This window comes from Periophthalmus magnuspinnatus, chromosome 15 (assembly GCF_009829125.3).
Source record: "Periophthalmus magnuspinnatus isolate fPerMag1 chromosome 15, fPerMag1.2.pri, whole genome shotgun sequence".
NCBI lineage: Eukaryota > Metazoa > Chordata > Actinopteri > Gobiiformes > Gobiidae > Periophthalmus > Periophthalmus magnuspinnatus.
The window spans coordinates 6701617-6725780 of NC_047140.1; the positions used below are offsets into that span (position 1 = coordinate 6701617).

Below are 24164 nucleotides of genomic sequence, written 5' to 3' on the forward strand. Positions count from 1 at the left end.
CCCATGAAGTAGCTCTCAGGTTAAAAAAGGTTGGTGACCCCTAGTATAAAGAAGTGGAGTGTGATGTCACCCATAGTGTTCAGCTCCAATCAAATGAAGCTCATCAAGGCTAGAGCAGTTATAGGGGCCACTTTGGAGCAGAGCTCCATATTTGGTTCTGACCAGGAGTATCATAGCAACCAAAGAGCCAATCTGGAGCGAGGCTGTTGAAGGTAGCGCCTCTTCCTGTCTGTACTGCTGGTTTAGCAGGGGGTGGGCATTTAGCAACGTCGGTGAATAATGTTCATATCGTGATTTGTGGACAAAATAGCCTAATAAAAACACCAGGAACATGTAGCGTGTACTAATATGAACATTGTCAGATCAAAATGATGAGCCTGACGGCAGCATTTACAGAGAGAGGGGCGACAGTTTTCCAATAGAAAGTGAACTGGAGTCGATGGAGCCGGAAGATGCTCACTTCATATTTGGAATATGCTAGCAGGTTAGCTGTGTCCATTTATATATACAGTGTATGATAGTAACCTAGTTTTTTTCCTCATTGCCCTTGCAAAAAGAACTTAAAGAAACGGTACGTAAGATTTTTATTTTAAATTCCATAAACATGACCTAACTGTGTCGCCAGACAGGAGGTAAACATGTTCATTATCAAATCAAATATTGCTTTTACTGATAACTATTGTAATACTGATTTATTCTTAATTACAGAAATATTGGAGATGATGTCTCATTTATTCATGCTATAATTTGGTGTTCTCAAGACAATTATCCAATCAGAAAGCAGAATGAGCCTCACATCAGTATCTCATTTGGGTCGTCAGTTTCAATGCTGAAATCCAGTTGGTTTAAGCCTAAAATGACCCAGATCTGCATTCTCGCCACCTAAACACCAGCACCTGCAGCCAGTTATTAATCAGTACCTCTGCAGCTGCATAGTCAGTGCAGAAGCAGGTTATTAGAGCCTAAATTACATTCAAATTGACTCTGAAACAGGGTTAATATAATGTACATTGTTACAAAAAACACATAAGAGTAGAAAAATCAAAATCTCTGTATACAATATAATAATAAAATACTGCAGAGCTAAAAAAAAATCTTATAAAAGTCAGATCCATTTGTAACAGTCTTCTCCTGGGACCAATCCATCCTCAGCAGCAGTAGAGCCTTTGGGTGTCCTTTCCACACGGTGTGCAGTGGCATACAGAGGCCTACAGGGGTCAGTGTGCTGGTCTCTGGGGGCTCTTGGGGGTGCTGGGGGCCCGGGGCACTTTCACCACAAAGATCATGGGGTCTTTGGCCTTGTTACTGAAGGATCGGCGGATGACGTTTACCGCATGCTGGTGAGTGGCTCTGTGCAGGCTCTCTCCATCCACTGCCAGCAGCTCGTATCCAGCCTGAAAGGGACAAACAACACAGAGTAATGAAGGTAGGGGAGTGTCCAATTTTTTATTTAAATCTGATAAACCCGACATTCCCAGATGTGAGTCTCTTATTTGGGTTGCCAGTTTCAGTGATAAAATCCAGTTGTTTTTCTCATTGATCTGAATTGTCACTGCCTAAATCTCACCTCTGCAGCAGGACACCTTTGCCTCTCAACCAGTCACATCTAAGGCCAATCATTTAAATTCATTCTCTCTTTACAACCCTCCTATGCTCCATTTCCACCACTGCAGCAGAACCATTAGCCATCTCAGCTTGTTCATGTCACCACCAGTGTCTCAGTGGTGAGAGAAAGAGATATTTTTTCATCAAATTTTCAAAGCAATCGGCAAACTTGTATGTATTCAATGAACTTTCTATTTCTCTGGATTAAAACGGACACAAATATTACCTTGCACTATGGTTAAAATGCTGTGTGTGTTTTTAGAAGGATATTTTTAAAATAGTTGACGCCTGCTCTTGTGCGTAGAGTTCATTGTACTTCCTTCTCTTGTTTTCACAGGTGTCCAGAGTAGTCAAAGTAATATGAACTGAATGTTTTATAGTAGGTAGAAAGACAAAATAAAACACTCAAAATGTTACTTAGTAAAACTCAATATGAAAGCCAAGTCATACTTCGTACATTGTAATTAATCATTCATACTTGAACTGCAACATATAAATAGCAGAATGAACCAATAATTAGCCATAAAAGTTAGTTATTCACCCCTCTGCAGCTCACATTTCATGGTATTAGAACAAAAACACCCCAAATCTCCCCACTTTTACAAAGAAATTGTCACACGATAAATTTTAAGCCCCAAAATATATTGTTCCAGCTTTCATAAATTGACGATAAGTCCATACAGTAATTATCGTGACAGGCCTATGCATAAACTAATGTCCCATATAGATCAACTGTGTCCCCACACTGTATACACGGTGATAAATCTGCAGTTATTGTGTCCGTGTGCAGTGGTCTGATTTATGCTGGGGAGAATTGGGACTGTGGCATTACTTTAATATATCCACAGTGAAGGCCATTGTCACGAGCTCGCACATAAACTCTCTCCTTCAGGACAAGGTTGTTCCACAGTCAGGCTGAGGAGCACGTGTTTCCTGCAGGATGCCAGGGACGAGTGGAGAACGGGCAGCCCCAGAGGAGAGGGACTTCCTATGACATCATCAGAGGATACACCTGCCCTGTGCACGCAGACTCGCTAAAGGTCAGTGGGCATTATCACACCTTTTCCTCTCTGTTTTCTCTCTTTCCTTTCTGCTTAGTGTTAGACGGCATGGAAAGCTCTTTTAAAGGTCCTGTATTACGCAAAATGGACACTTGTGAGCTTTAAGCCATGTTATAATGTTATTACCTCCTGGGTTTTGTTTCATTCACACATGTTTGAGTAATCCTTTATTATTAGTCTGTCTACATCTCCAAAGCTTAAAACATTTTGTTCCACCCTGTGATGTCATGAATGATGTAGTTTTCAAGTTAACAGCTACTTTTACCTTTTGTCAGTAGAGTCTGGCAATGCTAGGGCTGAAATTATCCAAATGATTCTAGTGAAAGTGTATGGGGTTTAAAACCACAATGGAGCACTTCCTGCACTACCACAAGCAGGTGATGCTATTAGGCCAAGTCAATTTTGCATAATACCATCCCTTAAAATGTCAAACTTCTCTATTGTCGCTCATACCTCTTTTCGTAAGCATGAATAACAGCTCTGTTAAGAAACATATCTGAAATTATTATTTAGCCGGTTGTGGCTAGTTTAACTGCATCACATATTCAGACCTGATATGTAATGTCTACACCCTCCCAGGGGGACAGTGTATACCAGATTTAGATCAATTTAACCAAACAGCAGATTAAAGTTTGAATTAAACAGATCAATCTAATCTGCCTCGTGCACTTCCTCCTTTCAGCCAATAGAAACACAATCCAAAAATAACCCAGTGCAGCTGCTGCCAGTCCACAGTCTGAGGGAGAAATGGGATTTATGTGGATATAGACACATTTAATTATGCATCTATTCATGGCATGTTTGCATCTTAAAAACATGACTGAATTTTTTTTTTTTTTTTTTCATTCACAAAGATTTTTTTATCATCTAAACTGTTCTAAGCTTGGTTTCACCTCCTCTGCGTGTTATTTGAGTCCATATACCCACATTGTAATTTGCAGCAGTCCAAACGAGCGTGAGCGTGTTTCACAACTCTCCAGAGGCCAGAGAAGAGTTTTGCCATGCTGGTCATGCTAATAACACTAGCATGCTAACAGCGCACCAGCCTTACTTCCTGGTTTGGTCTCATTTTCATCCTAAGACCCGTTTTTACTATATATCTGTACTGGGACAAGAGAAATTTGACTTTATTACAAGAACAATCTTGTATCTTTCCCTTTAATTCATAGATAATTAATAGGATAGTGCCCAAAAGTACTGAAGCATAACAAGTCCTCTATAAACTGCAAATGATATTTCACCAGTGATATAATATTTTCTCTGTGTTCATATTGTGCAGTGTATGTGTGTCCTTACATGACATGTTTGCAGATAAAGACGACGGGTGTGGTAGCGGGAGCAGTGTAAGTTTGCACATGCCCGGACAATGGTAGGAGCAAATGGAGTGTTATCATGGAGCTCAGAGCAGACGGGAAGATACAAAACACAGCACTGGTCCCTCCTCCGCATATCCAGGACAGATAAGTGTGGAGGGGTGCACAGATATGGGACAGCTGCTTTAAAGGGTGCGGGGCAGGCAGAATGACGCTCCTTTTACAGAGTGCAATGTTAGAATGGAGTACCTTTGTTCTGTAAGGGCATAATGAAGAGTAAGGGAGACTTATTATTATAAATTGACTTTACCCATAAATAAAAAGGATACGGAGTGCTGCCTGGATCCATGGAAATTAAAATATTTTCAAAAAAAGGTGGTCAATAGGCTCTGCACACAGTAGCACACTAGCTCAGTGTGTTTCAAAGTCATTTTTATTAAAATCGGAAAGCATAAAATAAACAATCTATTAAAATTCAAATGAATAAAAATAAAGACTACCTAATTGTTTTTAAATGTAGAATACTTCAATTTGTGGTGTTGTTTAATATTTATTATGCATCACAATTAGCATTAACGTTAGCATTGAGACACAAACATCTTTTTTTTTTAAACATAGAAGTGTCCCCTGGTGAACTATTAATTTTATTTGTGTAGTGTTGTTGTTGTCACTGACATCCACCCGCATCTCCCTGTCCACTGCCTTATCTTTAAATATTTATTCATTTTAGTGTGACTCAGCCAAAACCTCATACCTCAAACCTTGGACAGGAAGTAGTGACACTCACAGTGAGATTGCAGGGTGCTACTGTGCCTATTGGAGATAGGGCTGGTTCTCTGCAAGGGAATACAGCAAAGTCTTTTGGGTGTTTTTGCGTGTTTTGTGTGTTAAACTCTATTGTTTAAGAATAAAATGAAAAAGCCTTTATTACGTCATGGCTGTTGATATAAATATGCACCAGTGAGTTTTGGATCAGCATGGCCTTCCTCAGGGTGCAAAAAAACCCCCAACAAACTAGTTTCTTGCACCGTAAGGAAGGCCATGCTGCATCGAAACCATTCATATAAAGGCACTCTCTTCCCTCATTATTCTTGCCATTTCCGCTGTGAGGCAAACCTCTGTTACAACTCCACTGCAGCAGTAAAACCAACAACCTCTTCAGCCACTCCATTTCCTCACCTGTGACAGCACCATTAATAACTGTCAATAATAACTTGACATACCAAAACAGCTGTCTCACTCTCATTTCAACAACACTAAACACTAAACTAAACAGAATTGCTAAAACAGAATAGTACATTTGTTTATGTCGGTCCTCGAGCATGTTCGTATCAGCTAATCATTTTGTTGCTCGCCGAAGCTCCTTGAACATTGAATTCAATTTATTTTGGCCTAATTAGTTCTAATGATGCACTGAATGTTCCGTTGCTTATTAGCTCTAAACGTACACAGCAACTCAACACACGCACAACTTCAAGGCATCCCAGCTTCTTTCATACATCCTACTTTCTGCAGTAAAGGCAACACTACACCCATTTACACTCCACAGATCACTTACGGTTATTAGTGACTCTTACTTAATTAAATATTACACAGTTCAGTTTCATAATAAGAACAGGGAAATGTGCATAGTTTACTGTCTATTTTTCATATATGATCTATAATCTGGGTCTGGTCCATTTCTTGACATAATAAGGTTGTCAAAAGATACTAAAACTTGTATCATTCATTTCAAGGTTCTATATTACACAAAATGTACTCTTCTGAGCTTTTGGCCATGTTATAATGCTGTTATCTCCTCAAAAACATATCTGGACTCATGTTTGTTTCATTCAAACGTTTGAGTAACTCTTTATTATTAGTGTGTCTACATCTCTAAGGCTCAAACCACCTTGTGATGTCATGGAGAGGTAGATTTGATGTTAGCAGCTACCTTTTATATTCAGTTCAGTAGACATTGGCAATTCCAGGGCTGAAAACATCCAAAAGATTCTAGTGAAAGTGAATGGGGTACACAACTTGCTTGGCATTGGTTGGCCTGGAAGGTTCCGCAGTATGGCATAAAACGTATCTATCCAAACAGAGAAGACTGGGTGATGTGACCGATCTTGCTGACAGTAAGGATACATGTTTTTTCAAGCTATTTTTGAGCTATAAAAACACTCATAATTGGCTAAATGCAAGATGGAAAAGTTTAATGCTATTATACTGTGGAACATTACTGGCAAAGCAATAACATCTCCATGGAGACAAGCAGGTTCTGTATCCTCCACCTGAAAAGTGTCTTATACTTGTTTTGATAGAGCTCAAGATCATTCTAAAGCTATTCAGGAAAGATTCATTTCTGTCCAGTGAACATGATCTTTTTAGTACAGATGCTTGCTCAAAGTCATCTAGTTTTGATACTAGTTATAGTTTTGATTAGTATCTGATTTTCAATACTTTTGACAACCTTACCCAGCCTCACAAATGCACATCACTATAATGTTAACATCCATCTTCCTCACACTACACCCTCCTCTCCTCCTTTGTGGTTCACTTTATAAAGCTTGCATGTGTATCACTTTGAACCAGCCACACCAGTCAACATCCCTATTTAAAATACTGTGCAGGCATTATAAACATTACCAATACATTAGCAGTCCTGTGTGCGTGTACTCATCAATAATGGAGGGCATGTGATATCTGAGACTCTCCCTCCACTCATCTCTCTATCCCACTATCTTCTAAAACTGCTCACAACAACAGCTCATTATCATAGCACGAGAAAGAACACGTGCAACTTTAGCCTTGTTTTAGTAACTTTACAAAATATTAATTATGTAAAAGTGATTATAATGATTTTTAGGAGTACATTTTGTTCACTGTTTGTACCTTGAGGGCCTCATTTGTGGATGCAGCGCCGCCCGGGAAGACTTTTTCGATCTTGATCATGGGCTGGACCTTGGACTCGATGCCTCCGGAAATGCTAATGCCTGTAGAGACGCGCAGAGAATGAATAATACAGGATGATATCGCACCAGACAATGATATCAATAACAAACTGTGTCTATATTTCATAGTCCTAATCCATAATCTATGAGCATCCGACCCTTGTGCCTGGCTCTCACTGATAGGGGGAGTACTGCCCTCTACTGGTAATGGAACAGAAGTAACACGTTGAACTACTTCCAACATTCCACAAATATTGGATATTTTAGCTTTAGTGTTTTTCATTCATTATAGTTTATACAATAATGCACTAAAACATTTCTGGTGGAGGGTCTGGTGTTCATCTCCATGGCGATGTTATTGCTTTGCCAGGAATTTTTCACAGTATGGCATTAAACTCAACCTATGTCCTTGGAGAAGGGCAGGTTGCAGGTCAGAGCTGTGGAGAGGTGACCCTGCTCAAAGTGAGAAAGTGTTTTATGTATTTTGGAGCAACAAAAACACCGTAATGAAATATAATAAAGTTTTAGTTTGATGCCATACTGTGGGTCATTCTAGTCAAACCATGCAGATAATCAGGTAAGTGGACCCTCCGCCAGAAAAGTTACATATAATAGCTCACCATTATATTTCAGCAATTGTTTTTATGTGTTAAATGTGGTCAAGACCTAAGAAAGACTATCAGACTGATCTCGTCCAAAGCTAAGCAGGGCTGGCCCTGGTTAGTATTTGGATGGGAGATCTCTGGGAACTTCAGGTGCCACAGTGGGACACCAGTGGCAAAAATTGTTGTTGTGAGTGTTGGTGGTGACTGGAGAGGCCGATGGCACAGATTGGCAGTCTCGCCTCCGTCAGTAGCTTACCACCACCGAGCATGGAGAGAATTAATTATGTAAAAAACTGTAAAGTGTCTTTGAGCGTCTGGAAAAGTGTTATATAAGACTAATGCATTATTGTTATTATCATTATTATTATTATTATTATCATTTGTAGTAGTAGTAGCAGTAGTAGTAGTAGCAGTATTACGTAAAAGTCCTGGTCCTAAGGGTACAGGGTATCCCCAAGTCATCTCAAGTAGGTAGTTAAAACTAGAGTATATTACATCTCCTAAAAGTTTAAATGTATTTAAAATTATACTAATAATGTGATGTAAAGTATGTTTCAGTATAAAACAAGAGTGGCACCAGTGCTGTACTGACCCAGAGACTGCTTGGCTTTGGGGATGGTGATTGTGGTGATGTCATAATCCTCCGTCACAACAGGAGGGCTCTTTTTACCAGTATTCGGGGAATGTCCATTCATCACTGGGACATCTGCTCTGCCCCCTGCTGGCCTCGTGTCTCCCTGCGGCTCAAACATCTGTGCTATGGGTGTCCTCTGTGTGCGCGGGGCGGGCACATTTAGGTTCACCTCTGTATACCCCGTGTACGTGCCCTGGATGCCCTGGTCCGGACTGGTCTCTCTGACGCTCCTGCTCCGGACGCTCCTCACAGGAGAGCGGCCACGTTCATGGAAGCCCTCGCCTTGGTCTGACGCAGAGCTGCGCTCGTAAGTCCTGAATGCGCTGTTCTCCCTGTGCTGTGGGGGGCGCTGTGGCTGACCCCTGTATGAGCTATAGGCAGAGTCCGAGTGCAGCAGGCTGTGGGTCGGGGAGGGGCTAAGAGAGCGTGAACGCCCATAGCTGTCCACAGGGACGTCCAGCAGAGGGGTGAAGAGGCGAGAGGGGGCAGGAGGCCCAGACTGAGCACTGGAAACACGCAGTCTCTCCAGCTCATCCACCAGCTCTCTCTCCCTCTGAGGGTCAGGCATTGGCTGTAGGTGGAACCCGCCCTGGTAGTCTGCAAACACACAACACAGGAACATTAATATTAGAGTGAATATCATTGGTTGTGAAAATTACAGTTGTATAATCAAGACATTCTATGCAATGACCTACATATTCTACAATGCCTATATATTCGGTGGCATCAACCCTTCAATTGCAAACTGTAGATGTTGCCTCTAATCAAGGCACTTTGCTTGCCCACAGTAATAGTAATGGGTCTTGTTCTAATAGACAGGGCATCCAGTGTAAAAAACTGTCAAATCACCATGTGACAAGATTGAAATAGCGAAAAGTGGAGCAGATGTATGTAAACTTGGAAAAGACACAAATCGGCACAAACTAGGGCTGGCTGATATGACAAAAAATGTGTGATGTCTTTCCTCATATTTGTCCATTTGTTTTTAAAATTATATTTTATTTTGTCTTATTAAAATGAATAAAATGGGATAAAAAAAATAATGCAGATGTATAATTGGAATTTAAAACAATATAATAAATAGTCACATTTCTGCCTCCAAAGTCTAAACTCTGGTCCAAACCACATGCTTTTAGGGCTGGATATAGACCTCTCCATTAAAAAAAAACAAAAAAACAAGCTGATCATTGCTGACTTGAAATGATGATTTGAAATTTGATTAATTGCACAGCTCTATTGTCTACTAAATATTACAAACTGCATAAATGTTGCAGTAGATCCACTAATATAGCAGATAGATAGGCTTACCACATATTTAAAAAGGGCATTTTATGTAGTATTAACTGCTAACACAAAACATATTTAGATCACCATGTTATGCTTCCTTGTTTTGAAAATTGCCCTTTGCTCTCTGCATTAATTCACTCCCCCTTCAGAGCACTATCACAACACAATCACCGTGAACTGAAACTATTGCACATCGCATCAAGTTTCAAGTATTGTTTAGTATCCTGCTTTTGTATATTTATGGACAATTGCCATGCAGAATTGTACAGCAAATCATAAGGAGGGTTTGAATAGGGCCCAAGAGAGATCGCTAGATTACTCAAACATGCTTGGATGACATTTAAAACCACTTCAGACATGTTTTTGATGAGGGAACAACATTATAATATGGTAGAAACCTCCAAAAAGTCAATTTTGCTCTATACCTCCTCTTTAAAAAGGAAAACAAGCCTGAAGTGGGTTTATATTATTTAGATAGTGTTAAAGTGTACAGAGAGTGGATCTCTCTCTGTCCTGACCTCCTAACCACAGCACATTGACCTTCAGTTACCAGTCTGTACTGTGTCTGTAGGACATTGACTGTGCCCTCTGTTTGCAGACACTTGACAGAAGTGATGCATTCAGGTGCTGCTGTGGCGTAGGACGTCTCAGCCTTTTGTGTCCCGTTCACATGTAACCCAAGCCTGGGCTGAGGACACCTGACCCTGCGTATGCTCCCAGTGCTGAAAAGTGTGCTAAAGAGCCTTCTCCTACACAGCAGCACTACAATGGGAGCTTCTAAATATACCACGATGAACTAACACTGGGATTTAGATGACATCATAATCCAGATGCTAATTTGGACACACAAACAGATTAGTCATCATTACACAGGGGTTTGGGTCTTAAAAGGTCTTATGACTCACTTTATTTTACATGTAATGCTCTAGTGTCATTTTTAAGTACTAACTTATGTTATACACATCCCCACTTCAAACTCCATCAGAATTTTTAAAATAAGACAATTTTATTTTATTTTCTTTTACATATTTTTTCCCAAACTCTGATTTCTAGGACTTGATCCCTCAAAATTGTACATAATTAAAAGTTTCTTATTTTTATTTCAAACCATTTAAAAGTTATTTAAAGTTTCTTCCTGATGCACCTTTTGAGATACTGGAAAAACATTTTAATTAACAAAAGCAGAATAAAAAGAAGTGAAGAGTTAAAATCTAATTTTTTGAAGCCCCAAATTAATAAATATTTATCATTTGATTAACATGTCCATTTATGTGATGTCAAAAAGAGACAAATGTGTTGAAATTTGGTTACAACATTATAATTGCATTGTATTGTTTTTATGTGTGCACATTTTTACATTTTTAGAGGGAAAATTAGGCAACAGAAAACTGAGGAAATAGGTCATGAGTGGATTCTTTTAAAAGATCGTTTTGTTCACTTTTATGAGCAAAAAGAATTGTCACTCTATTTTTATTGGTCTCTTTTCTACAAGTTGCTAAAAATATAAAAGTAAATGGGAGCCCTGACGCTCTTGTAGGTCATAAAGGGTTTTTAAAAGTAATAATAATGAATGAAAATATAATGTGAATTTGTAGAAAATGACAAAATTGGAAAGGGTAAATGTGGTGGTTGTGAAAGTATTTAGAGTGTAATAAAAGGCCAAGCCCGTGTACCTGGGATTGGAGTGATGAGATGGCGACGAGGTGTTCCAGAGCGAGGAGAGCGCAGAGCTGGAGATCGCACTGATGTGTGTAAACACAACAGAAAACAATGTTATTACACTGATGGTAACAGGTTCATGCAGAGTTGTTTTTAGTTTTTAGAGTTTGAAAACATATTGCTTTATAAAGATCTGTGGGCTGTCGCCTGTATCAGTGAACAGATATATTTTACTGAATGAAATAGTAAAAGTAGGTAAGCATGCATTAATTCATCTGAGCAACTGGACTTTGTTTAACGTCACTGCAACCGGCTATGAAAAGAGGATTTAATCTGTGGCCTACATGTAAATCACTAGTGCAGTGTTTCTAATGGACTAGTTTAATGGAGAGCACAGAGTAACTGACAGGAGCGGCTCTTGAGGACGTCATAGGCCTCCAGTTCAAAGGGCATGACCATGGTGTCGAAACGGCTCAGCTCCGAGGTGGGGATCAGCATTCTGTACACACACATACACACATATAAGTATACAAAGGAACATTAGACTGGTCTTACTACACACAGAGAGAACAACATTTACTTAATTTTCAGAAGTACTTTAAACAAATCTGCAGAGTGTGAATCTTTACTTTACCTGATTTCTCGCAGTAGCAGCAGTTTCTCTGGACGGTCAAGGATTGCCAGAAGGGGACGGATCAGATCCTCAAGCACATTTTCTGATAGAAACTGAAAAATATGAGAGATCAATGTGACCATTTTAACTGGGTCCCACTGAGATGATCTCTGTCCAGGCCTCCAGATAAGACATGGTTTAATGGTAGAGGAAGTGTTTCTAGAGTGTTTAGTGTTTAGTGGGAGGGAAACAGAGCACCAGAAGGACAGATACATAGATGCAAACTTCATAACCACATGGACCAGGAAATGAACCCAGGACCATTTTGATATGAGGCAGAAGAGGTACTCTCTGATCACTTAAAAGTACACGTATTGATGTATTTCTTTTCTTTTTTTTTCTTTTCTTTTTTTTGTTAAAGCACCTCTATGAAAAAGCTACACCTGCTCTGGGACTCTAACATGTCAACTGGATGTACCACTGCACATACACAAGTTCATGTATTCAGTGCTCAAAGCCCACAGCCCTGCGCATGCTCCTCTTTATGATGCTCATGAAATATTGATGTTTGTGAGAAGGTCACAGTGTCTGCAGAAGCATAGGTGTTTAATTACCCCAGAGCAGGAAGTAGTTGAGCCCAGTCATCTGAGTCCTGTCTCATCCTGAGCCTCATATCAGGGGTCAACTCATATCTGATCTCCAGTTATGACCTCTCATGACCTAAACGGCATTTTTGGAGAATTTTTGACACATGCACAATATTTAAATACATATACTGTATTTAAATATTGTGTATGTTTTTCTGAAATGTGTGTTGTTGTACAGGTACAGCAGTTTGTTCCTTAACTCCAGGTGCAAGCATCATTATATCATGGTTTAAAGTTCACGTTTGTCAATCTAAGAAAAGCAAAAATAGTTGTTCTGATACACATATACTGTACACTGACTGACCCGTTTGCAGTGTCTCATGACGGCCTGTGCCTCATCTGGACTCAGCACCCTATTGGCCATGTCGTCCACATACTGCAGGGTCTGAGGGTGGGGCTGGGGGCTGGTGTCCCTCACCCCTGCACGGGACTCTTTAGGAGAGGACAGGAGCTTAAAGGGACGCCCTCGCTCCTTATCTGAGGAATACACACACATATACACAAGAGGTACATTATTTTTTGCCTGAGTTGGACTGGGTCAGCCAAACATTCTGCATCAACTGATTCAACTTTTTCTTATATAATTACTGTTTCTTCTTCTTTTCTATTTGCTAGTTTGCTACAGTTCTACCAAGTTCCTTGAACAGGTAGACAATGGTTAACAATGTGTACAAGAGGAGGTCTGAACTGATACGCAGGGTTGTCAAACTATCAATAACTGTAACAAAATACTAAAACTAAATACTAAAACTACAACTAAATAGTGAAATAATGTCAATACTAGATACTAATTTGAAGTATATAAATTTAAAAAGTCACTAGAATAGGACAATGTTTAAAAATTTACTTCAGAGCTAGTATAAGACAGCAGGGGCACGTTAAAAGTACAATTACATTCTATTGTATAAAAATAATTATAATGATTTAATTGTTATCGTGGTATAGAAGCTTTTTTCTTAGTATCACAATCAAGTTTGTAACTTTAGTATCATGACAACTTATACCACCACACGACTACTTCCTAAACCCAGAGAGTTCTGCTTGTAAGATGTTAAGATATTGTTAGATAGACGTAAGAGACAGAGTCAAACCTGATTGTGCTTGTCGGGAGGGGGACTTGGAGCGGCTCTTTTCTTTGCGTTCCTTCTTGAAGAGCAGGTTGACAAAGGTTTTGGAGCGCTGCAGGTTTGGGGGGCCCTCAGCTGATGGCTTCTGCTTCTGCTGCTTCTTCTGCCTGTCCTCTGCACCGCACAGGGGCGTGGTAACATTAGTTTTATACTTATATTAGTTTTATAGTTTTACAAGTCCATTATGTTACAGTGATCCAGTTGTAGACAGATGTAGTTCATTTTACTCGTGTTCAAATATTATGGAATAGAATCTGTATCACTCTTTAGTGGGCATAATGGTGGCAGAGTGGTTAACATTATTTGTCATTTCTGTCATACTAATTTCCCATTATCATATCAAAACTTGTATACTCGGCTAATCCTCCAGCTAGGTACACTTACTTTCTACTGACTCAAACCAGGCTCAGGATTGTTACCAAATGTTAGAGCCATGTTCCAGGACAGACCAATTTCCACTAGGGCAGCAACTAACGATTATTTTAGTAGCAATTATTTATATTGTGATTTTTTAACCAGATAAAAATATATCAAATATATGCTAGCTAAAGGCTTTTAGATAGAGAATCAAAGTAACGGTCCTATATTGCACAAAATGGACTCTTGAGCTTTTAGCCATGTTATAATATTCTTATCTCCTCAAAAACATACTGGGAGTCGCGTTTTGTTTCATTCACACATGTTTGAGTAACCCATTATTATTAGTCCGTCTACATCTCCAAACGTCAAAATGCTCTGTTCCACCTTGTGATATCATGAAGTGGTAGTTTTCAAGTTAACATCTACCTTTTACCTTTTAGTTCAGCACAGATTGGCAATTCCAGGACTGAAATCATCCAAATTCTAGTGACGGAGTATGAAGTTTAAAAACATGTATTACCTGTATTACCACATGACATCATAAGGTGGGACAGAGTGTTTTCTGTTTGAGAGAAAAACTCAGCCTAAATATGCAGGGTTTGTGTGTTAAATATGTGTGAATGAAACAAAACACAACTCCAGGTCTGTTTGTGATGAAGAAACAACATTATAACAGATCAGAAAATAAGACGGGCCCTTTGAAATCACAAATTAGTTTTTTTTTCTTTTATGATATTTTGATTTATTAACGCTGTTTTTGTTATAGAAGGTCAGAGTCTATATATGACAGATATTGATAGTCATTAAGTAGTCAACAGCTGCTTTAAAAGTTGCGTTGTATTTTTTCATGATAAAAAACCAAAAAAATTTACAAGTATTTTAGCATCTGTTCTTAAAAACCTTGAACAACACTCACCCATACCATCTACCATCCCCAGATACTATCCCCTCTCTTCCTGCCCCTCAGCCCGCTGCACTACATCTGCCAGTGTGTAAAGTACTGCAGTAACTCTGATGAATAGCAGTGATGCACCTATATGTTCTGACAGCTCCCTGCCCACTCACTGTACTAAACCAATGTCCCATCAGCCCCTGTGCCTCCTCCCCTCACCCTACGGAGGGGTCGAATAAACTCCAAACATAAGAGCGATAACTCCCTCTCTGTATGCGCTCAGTTAGATGTCTCTTCATATGCACGGCCCCATTCGTCTTACACAGCACAGTGAATACAGGTAAAGTGGGGTGATGCATCAAACTGTGTGCCCAAATAAATACTGTGTGGAGAGCGCTGAGGTTTAAGTAAGGACAAGGTACAGGCCTCCCTCAACACACACTTTTACACATGTTTTTCCCTACATCATACATAGGACTGCAAGGTTTCCATCTCAAATCTGCAGTCGTCACTAACCTCATGACACTCACATGTTTTAGGGATGGTCCAGTTAGGCCTGTCACAATAACACATTCTGAAGCACGATATATAGCTACAGAGAAATATTGTGATAAATGATAGCATTGAAACTACTTTATGACACAATAACAATAATGAAGGAGACTCCAAGTAAGCTAATGTTTAAATAGACAGTATCATTAAAAGGCCTGAGCTGCAACAAAGAAACAGCAAAAAGAACTAATAATTAATCCCTCTACAGCTCAAATTTTACTTATTACATAAAAATGGCTGAAATCTCCCCATTATTACAACAAAAATATGCACACAATCACCACAGATCACTCACTCTTACTCCTTTCATACAGACACAAGGTTTGAGAAGTGTTTTGCTCAAGAACACAAAAGCAGTGTGAGCTGGGATCAAAACATCAACATCTTTGTAGACAGTTGGAGAGAAGAACTATACAGGGTTTATGTGTTGAACATGTGTGAATGAAAACATAACAATAAAACACAACTCCAGGTCTGTTTGTGATGAGGAAACAACATTATAACACAGATCAGAAAACAGGGTAATATGGGCCCTTTAAACCGGCTTAAACTGACTCTATTTCCTAATGGGTCAGTTATCAATTTTATTTCATTCAAAAGTTTTACATTCTAGAGGGTTGTTCATTTTTTCTACAGTACATATTTTAACAATTTACTACATCCCTTTACTACATACTCTAAAAATACACTCTTAACTGTATAAATGCAGCAGTAGTAGAATATTTTAAACCCACCTGATGCTGTGAGGTGACTCTGTGAGCGTCTGATTGGCTTAGGCGGTCCACTCAGAGCCATAAGTGCTGCCGTTTTGGGTGAGTGATTGGGCGCGTCCCGTTCCCCTGACGACAGCGTCCTGGAGCGGCCCCGCCTCTTCTCTCCAGCTCCTCCCATCTCTCTAGGCCCCTCCCCTTTCCCTCGTATCACCGTATCCTTTAGGAGCACCGTCTGCCCAAAAGTCCTACTTGATTCTCCTACTACAATCTGATCCGGGTAGGTGATTTCTGATGGCGGTAGCTCCTCTGTTAGTACATGGTAGGGAAGGTCAGTTTGAATGGCGATTTCATTCGTCCTTTCTGTTCTGATTTGGTATCTGGGTGGCTCCTCCGCTGCTATTGTGACGTCTACCATATCGTGGCCAAAAACCGGAGGGTAGAGAACTTGGGAGAGTCCACTCACTGAACTTAGAGGGGTGCCCGAGGACAACGAAGATGCCGAAGAGTTGGTGTCCGAACCATGTGACCACGACACTGGACCCCCATTGGTCACTGCAAAATAGTAATATAACACAAGATTTCAAAACGTTCCCAATGTTATCTCAGAATCTAAAGATTAAAAAACAAACAAACAAATGTAAGTGTGGTTTTGCTTTCACACATGCTTCTGTCAGGATTAGACCCGGGTGACCTCATCTACATGTTAATCCTCTCCGCGTTTGAGACTGGAAGTAGTTGCTTTTGTGTTTGGATGCAACTCCTAAAGGCAACATCAGTATCAGCGTAGATGAGTAAACAGTCTGGATGGGGGCTCTCGTCCTGATGACTACGGCTCTGTGCAGATTAATTCTCAGAAATGGTGAAACTTTAAAACATTAGGAGGATAGTAAAACTTGTTGTCTTGTTGGTGTCATTTGAAGAAATGTTATACATTTAAATTTGGACCTCTTTCTTCGAAGGATTAAGCCCTGACACCTGATAATCTGTTTTAAATCTTGACTCACTGCTTTAATGAAATAGAGAAAGTTTATTTGAATCCTTTTCTGTTAAGTGAATCATTGTCCAGACATTGACATTGATCTTAAAACCTGGTTTTATGTAATCTTATACTATAGTTGGGCCACAACAATGAATCGATTAATGACTATAAAAAATAATCCTATTCATGTATTGATAATGTAATCGTTATCTGAACTATACAGACTCTATTTTTTTTTTATCAGACAGCAGCATTATTAATTAAAAATATCATGAAACAATAACACATTTATGATATATTTGGTTTAAAACGTCTTTTGGAAAACTAAATTCTCAATAAAATTAAACGTTTAACTAATCAGCAAAAAAAAATCGCTGTCGAGTCTACCAGTCCTAGTGACTAGCGTAGGTTTGCAATGAGAAACAGGGTGAAAACAGGGTTTGCCTGATTATTATCAGTTTTACGTGTGTATGTTCACTGACTATATTTTCATGCTTCTGTAATGTCAGCTTGGAAAATATTTCTCTGTCAATATAAAACAATGTCTATGTTGATTTAGAGACAACTGCCCACTTTTGTATTATTTGTGGATTTCTGGCTTAAGGATAAAGTCTGAGAACCAACACAATCATCTGTGTGCCATGTTTGAACATTGGCTCATTGTTTGGACATCCCTGTTTTAGATTGTGTAATTAGTATTTTCAGATCATTGCTTTTAGATTCGACTTTTCTGTAAACCATCATTGTAGATGTTTCCATCTACTGGTGGCCAGTCACTTATAAAAAGAGCAAAATTTCAAAAAACAAACATTGTTGTGTTTGTTTGTTTTACTTTTGGATGAGAAACTTACATTTGTCAAGCCAACCATACTCTGCAACCATCTCCTTGTATGCAGGGTACCGTCCAGCCTCCTGTGAAAAAGTTAAAATGTATAAAACAGATACAAATTTTCAGATATTGGCTAGCATTATATTTATTTTAAAACATTTCATTCTTGAACTTTAATCCCTGTTGTGTCCCACTGGAGTCACGGATCCCATAAATGGTGCTTTTTGTTGATTATAACAGGATCCCTGACTGCTCTGAATAATGGAGGATCTGCTGGCTGTTTTTCACACATGGAACCCGAGATGTGAGGGGTAAAACGAGCACACACCGGTGTCCCAGAGCTACAGCTACTCACCAAAACACTGGCCCTGCAAGAGCTGAGACAAAAACATAGAGGCTAAGTGCAGTCACACTCAGGCGTCTGTCTGCTGTCTGTGCTGTCCTGGTGCCATCTATTATTAAGGTACTGTTCTAAGGCCATAAGTCAACTCTGTTTTGACACTGTATGTGGAGGAGGGAGGGAAAGTTTAAAGATTAAACATTCTCACCTTGATGGTTAGCATGATGTGCGTGTGGCCCCTTAAAACCTCCACTGCGTTACTGTGGCTGATGTCTTCAAAGCTCACCCCATTGGCTGCCAGAATCTGGTCGCCCATTTTGATGCCATGTTGCTCAGCCAGACCACCGGGATCCAACCTTTCAGAAAGAATCCATAAAAGAGGGGCGTCATTTGTAATGTTGCAATAGCAAAGGTCTACACTCAAAAGACCTACATAGACTAGTGGTTGGTACCACCTAAGACAACAGGCATGCTGTGCTCTGGTGCGCTTGCCTTTACTGTAGCCCATAATATTTACTCTCTCAAATCTGAAGATGACAACATGACAATATTTGTATAGTTGATACTTGTTAAATCCCTGGACAAACTCCTCACATACATATCTTGATTGTGATATGTGATGGAGGCTTATCTGAGTTTGTCTGCGTGTCTTTGTGGGTGTAATGGAAATCAATTACAGACATCATTATCTACATTGTGATGGGAGGACAATGTGTGGGTCTAATAAGTGCAACACAAATCCTTTAATGGTCGTGGAAGTCATTACATGCAATTAGGCCGGTGTTTGGCACGCACAGAGTTACTAATGAAGACCTGTGGAACATTGGTGAAACTGGGATCTGTGGCTAATGTTGGCACATTCTGGGTATTAAAGGTTATTAGGTTGTCAGGCTATTAAGACTAAACACATTGTAGACAGATTATGTCCATTAGTGAAGAAATTTTAAACAGTTTGCAGAGATCCAAATGCATCCTCACTTTCCTAAAGCACCCTAGGATCCTAAGTAATAGCCACAATAGGTTTATGAGAACTTTTCACAACTTTCAAAGGCCAGAGAGGAGTTTTGACGTCATGGTAATGATAGAAACAACTAACTGCAGGCCAGCATGACTTCCTATTTCGCTGCCTACAAAATTATAATAGACACAGAGAGCACACACCGGTCTAATTTTGACCCTGAGAGCTGCTTTTACAATACATCTGTACTGAGGCAAGTCAAGTGATTCTTCATTACATGGAAAATTGGGTACAGGCCATTTAATTATGACACCATTTTGTTTCCATATTGAATATACATTTATATGGTCAAATTGTACTTACGTTGGGCCTCTCTTATGTCGCGTTAGACCTGCTTAAATCCTGGTGTAGTTCTAATTTAGATCTCATTTTGACATGGTTGAATCCTGGTTTAGAGCTGGTGTAATCTAAGCATAGTCCTGTAATCTCCGCTCAGATCCGGGCTTTGTTCTGGTTAAGGACCGGATTAGTTTCTGGTTTAGGCTTGTTTTAGTATTGTTTTAGTTCTGTTTTAGTCTAGGTTTAGACTTGGTTTAGTCCAGGTTTAGTCCTAGTTTAGTTCTGCTTTAATCCAGGTTTAATTTAGGTTTAGTCCAGGTTAAATCCATGTTTAATCGAACTCTGCATTCTGATGAACTTGCACAAATCTTTAATTTATGATGTTTCCACATTTTGTTATAGCTCTCCCAGATTCACCAGCCCAGAACAACGATGGCTCTTACTTGGACACATAGATGCCCAGTCCAAACTCTTTGCCTCCTCTGATATTGAAGCCCAGGCAGTAGTCGTCTGAGGTGGTGAAGAGGTGCACGATCCTCCTGAGGGCGTTGCTGTCCGAGCTCACTATAGAAGGGGTCCCATCATTCTCCTCCACCACCATGCGCCGGTGAATCAGATCCACCCTGTACAAACACACACACACAAACACACACACACATGTTGGGTGCTTTCTGAGAAGCTCATATTGACTCACTTATTTCTTGGAGACATGGAGTAAATTGTATGCACCTATTTCTGTATTATTTTTTATTTGAAATGACAGAACAGAAAACATTCCATGAAACACTTTCTTCATTTCTTTTTTCAGTACCTTAACAGCACTTTTTTCGTAACTGTACTGGTACTTTGAAACAGTACCAGTCCTACATTTCACTGAGACTGATTAGATCCAGCTGTCACTCACCCAGAGCCTTACGGAGGACAGAAATTGGAGAAGCAGGTGGTGAAAAAGTGTATGTGTTTGAGCAAATAACTGACTTGAGGATGTATACAGATTTTAGTCCCCATAACATGGAAAATATGGCATATATTTATCACATTTTGGGGACTAAAATCTGTAGGTTTATTGTCAGTGATGGATGAAGTACTCAACTTTGTTGCTTAAGTAAAAGTACAGATACAGAGGGAAAAAGTTACTCAAGTAAAAGTATCACATGAAATCTACTTAAGGAAAATTATTTAAGTACCTGTTTAAAAATGTACTTTTGAGAGTATAAAGTAAAAGTATTTCATTTGTTAATGTGTTAAAAAGTGATACTGATTAAAAATGATACATATTTTGATCAAAAGGAATAGTACAAATCCATTTCTTATGAATGAACCCCTCAAATCATATGAAAAGTACTTTTTACTTTTGAGTCCTATTCAAAAATGTAGTGGAGTATAAAGTACAGATACCTACTCTCAAATGTAGTGAAGTAAAAGTAAACAGTATACACTGTAACATCTACTTAAATAAAGTACACATATCATACCTAAAAATCTACTTAAGTACAGTACTTTAGTTCTTGTACTTCGTTACCTTCCACCACTGCTTATTGTTCACATGTTTTCTCTATGATATTGTGAACTTCCTAGTGTCTTGTTATCAAACTGAAAAGGCCAGAGAGGTCATGTGTCCAGTGGTGCCACCTGAGAGGCAGATACAGAATATCCAACAGAGGGATAAGTGGCAGGAGCAAGTGGATGCACAAAAACAAAGCAGGCATGAGGAGGGCAGGTGTAAGCAACAAGCAAAAGGTCTCACAACACAGGACATACAAGTGCGGATTAGAAAAGAACTACACTGAACAGCTAGATACACTTTTTATGTCTAAATTCAGTTAATCTACATATTGCAAATATTCTTTTGTTAAAGAATAATATAAAGTCATGGTCCATTCATTTACCCTCTGTTGTTGGAATCATGAACACTTTAGGATACCTGTCACATTAAACAACTTATTTCAACAATACTTTATCTGCAGTTTTGGACTGTTGCTCTCTCCTTTTTGTATATTTTGTATCTAGTCAAGTTTATTTTTACGCATATAACTTTGTTTCCCCCATCAAAAACATGCCTGAAGTGGTTTTACACACAATCCATGCATGTTTGAGTAATTTAGCGATCTCTCTCTGGCACTATTTGAACCCTACTTACAGTTAACTGCATGATGCTGTTCAAAGTTCAACCCACAAGCCTTCGTTACTCATGGTCCCGCACGGCAATTTCCCGTAGTTTCATTAGAGGAATGCGTGCCGACTGTAATGTGATAGCATTCTGAAGCGGGAGTGATTTAGCATGGAGAGCAAAGGGACGAGGGCTCAGAGAAAATGTATTAAACATATTAATAAACTGCTTTTGGGGGAATATAGAATTTTTAAAACAATAAAAGGTAACATGTTGATATAAATATGTTACGTGTTAACAGTTAATACCCCATAGAAGTAAAATATCCCCTCTTTAATACTGATAAATAAGCAAATAACAATAAGTTTGAATTAGACACTAGAGTCTTATATAGATGTGACGTTATCGCACTACAGTTTTGTATTTATAGCTTTACCAGTCCTTTCTTCGGTACTTTCTGTATATAATTTGATGCTTGTTTGCTCTCTTCTCTTACCAGGTGGTCTTCTCTTTGGAGTAGCGGATGCCCGGGATCTTGCCCACCCTGCGGACCACCATGCGCAGCCGGTTGTTCCCAGTCAGGACTTTGACAGCACTGCTCATGGTGATGCTCTCCATGCTCACTCCATTCACCTCCACCAGCTTATCCCCTACTGTGAGCCCGGCCTGCGCTGGAGAAACAAAACACACATTGGTCACTGTTAAATCTATTTCAGTAATATCATTTTGTTCAAGGAGGGGGGTGTATTTTACTTTGAGAGGGTATTAATTACTAACACATAACATAACTAGATCACCATGTTATCTTTTATTGTTTTAAAAATTCTATAAACAATGTATTAAAATGTTTTATAAGTTTCACTTTCATTTCTCTGAGCCTCTCCTCCCTTTGCTTTCCATGCTAAGTCACTCCCCCTTCAAAGCGTTATCAGAATACAATCAGCGAGTATCCTGCTAATAAAACTACTGCACATCACATCAGATTTGTCAAGTTGTTGTGTACAGTTTTGTATCATGCTTTTGTATATTTATTCAGAATTGTCATGAAGAAGCATGAGTGAGCTTGTGGGCAGAGCTTTGGATAGAACTTAAAGCTAACCATAAGGAGGATGTGAATAGAGCCCGGGAGAGATTGTTAAATTACTGAAATATGCATGGATGACATCTAAAACCCCTTAACATCATAACATGAGTATCTGTTGCTTTTACAATTTGTAAAAATGGAAACATAAGTCAGAATATTATAAGATTATTATATGCAAACACTGTTATATGTATCCATAGGTTTAAATGAAAAATGAGCACCGTTCACCGTTCATAGCAATTAACAATTCAAAAACAATATATTCTTATATGTTTTGAACGGTCAAAACAACTATAAATTCCAAACAGGAAATTTGGATCTTGTAAGCACCAGTAACCACGTCTGATACAATACAGAATGTAAAACAATACCACAAAAAATCATCAAATGCTAATTAAAAAGTGCTGCATTGTAAACTCACAAACTCTTCTAACCTGCAGAGCTGTCATCGTCTACTTTGCTCACGAAAATGCCCAGTCCATGTTCAGAGCCGCCACGCACACTAAAGCCCAGACGTCCATCTGGACTCCTGTCCACAGTGACAGTGTGGAGGTCCTCACTCTCATCTCCTGCTGCAGATACAGGGACAAACAGGCTCACAGGCACCACTATCAAAAACACTTTCAAAAAATACAGGAACTATTTAGCCTAAGTAAAAACTAAATAAACATCATAATCATTATAATTACTAAATCAAAGATTTAAAGTTGATATTATTGTTGACTCAAATTACTGCTATTTTTGTTGAATAATAAAAATTAAACAACAACTCAACGAGGAACACATCTGCACATGCAATGATATACAATTTATTATATATATATATATATATATATATATATATATATATATATATATTGTCAAAATAAACACTGTTATAATCATATTCATTGTGCCAATTATAAGTTGGTCAGCCTAACTCTAATTGTAATAGCGCTGCTTAATACCCAGAATGTGTGTTGTCATGTTGTGTGAACCGTGCCACTCACCATCTTCAGTCGTGTTGATGAGGATGACACGGCCCATAGGAGAGTGAGACTTGTGCCTTCGGTGCTGGGGATTCTTCTTCACCCTGTACCTGGAGCTGCAGTGGGACCCCCCATTGGAGCCTCCATTGTGGAGGTGAGGGCGCCCCTCTCCGTTTGTCATCTCCCCCCAGTCAGAGGGGCCAAACAAGTGCGCCATGCTGCACTGGCTGCACCGCTCCCACTCATCCAGACAGAAGGTTGGTATAAGCTACAGGTGAAGGAGCCTGGCTGTTAAAGCTAGACTGTAGATGAACACAGCAGGTGAGAGCTGCTGGTCTGTTTCCACTTCTGTTTTACACATCAGAGTTGCTTCACCATCAGTTATAAGTTGCAGAAGTCACTATTTGTTCACAAACCAATTGACTTTGTGTTCTTAAAAAGCATATCCTGTTCCTCATGTCATCCATCCGTGTCACTCCTGAGAGCCATGTGCTGCACTCACCGGGGCATGGAGATTCCCCTGGGTCATGTTTAATTAAACAGAGATCTGCAGAGA

The 24164-nt window shown here is 39.3% G+C and overlaps 1 protein-coding gene across 1 annotated transcript; it reads right to left on the minus strand.

Annotated features, from left to right (window-relative positions):
- Positions 1 to 1199: 1199 nt before the first annotated feature.
- LOC117382887 (PDZ domain-containing protein 7-like) lies at positions 1200 to 23825 on the minus strand. The gene is made up of 15 exons (XM_033980126.2): positions 23630 to 23825; positions 23075 to 23212; positions 22053 to 22227; positions 19890 to 20069; positions 18358 to 18505; positions 17832 to 17892; positions 16023 to 16553; positions 13449 to 13598; positions 12662 to 12834; positions 11732 to 11823; positions 11505 to 11596; positions 11112 to 11180; positions 8110 to 8748; positions 6854 to 6954; positions 1200 to 1394 (listed from the first exon to the last, which is right to left on the minus strand). The coding sequence occupies exons 1-15, from the start codon at positions 23823 to 23825 to the stop codon at positions 1218 to 1220; spliced, it is 2922 nt and encodes a 973-aa protein (XP_033836017.1). The 3' UTR covers positions 1200 to 1217.
- Between the last annotated feature and the right edge of the window lie 339 nt (positions 23826 to 24164).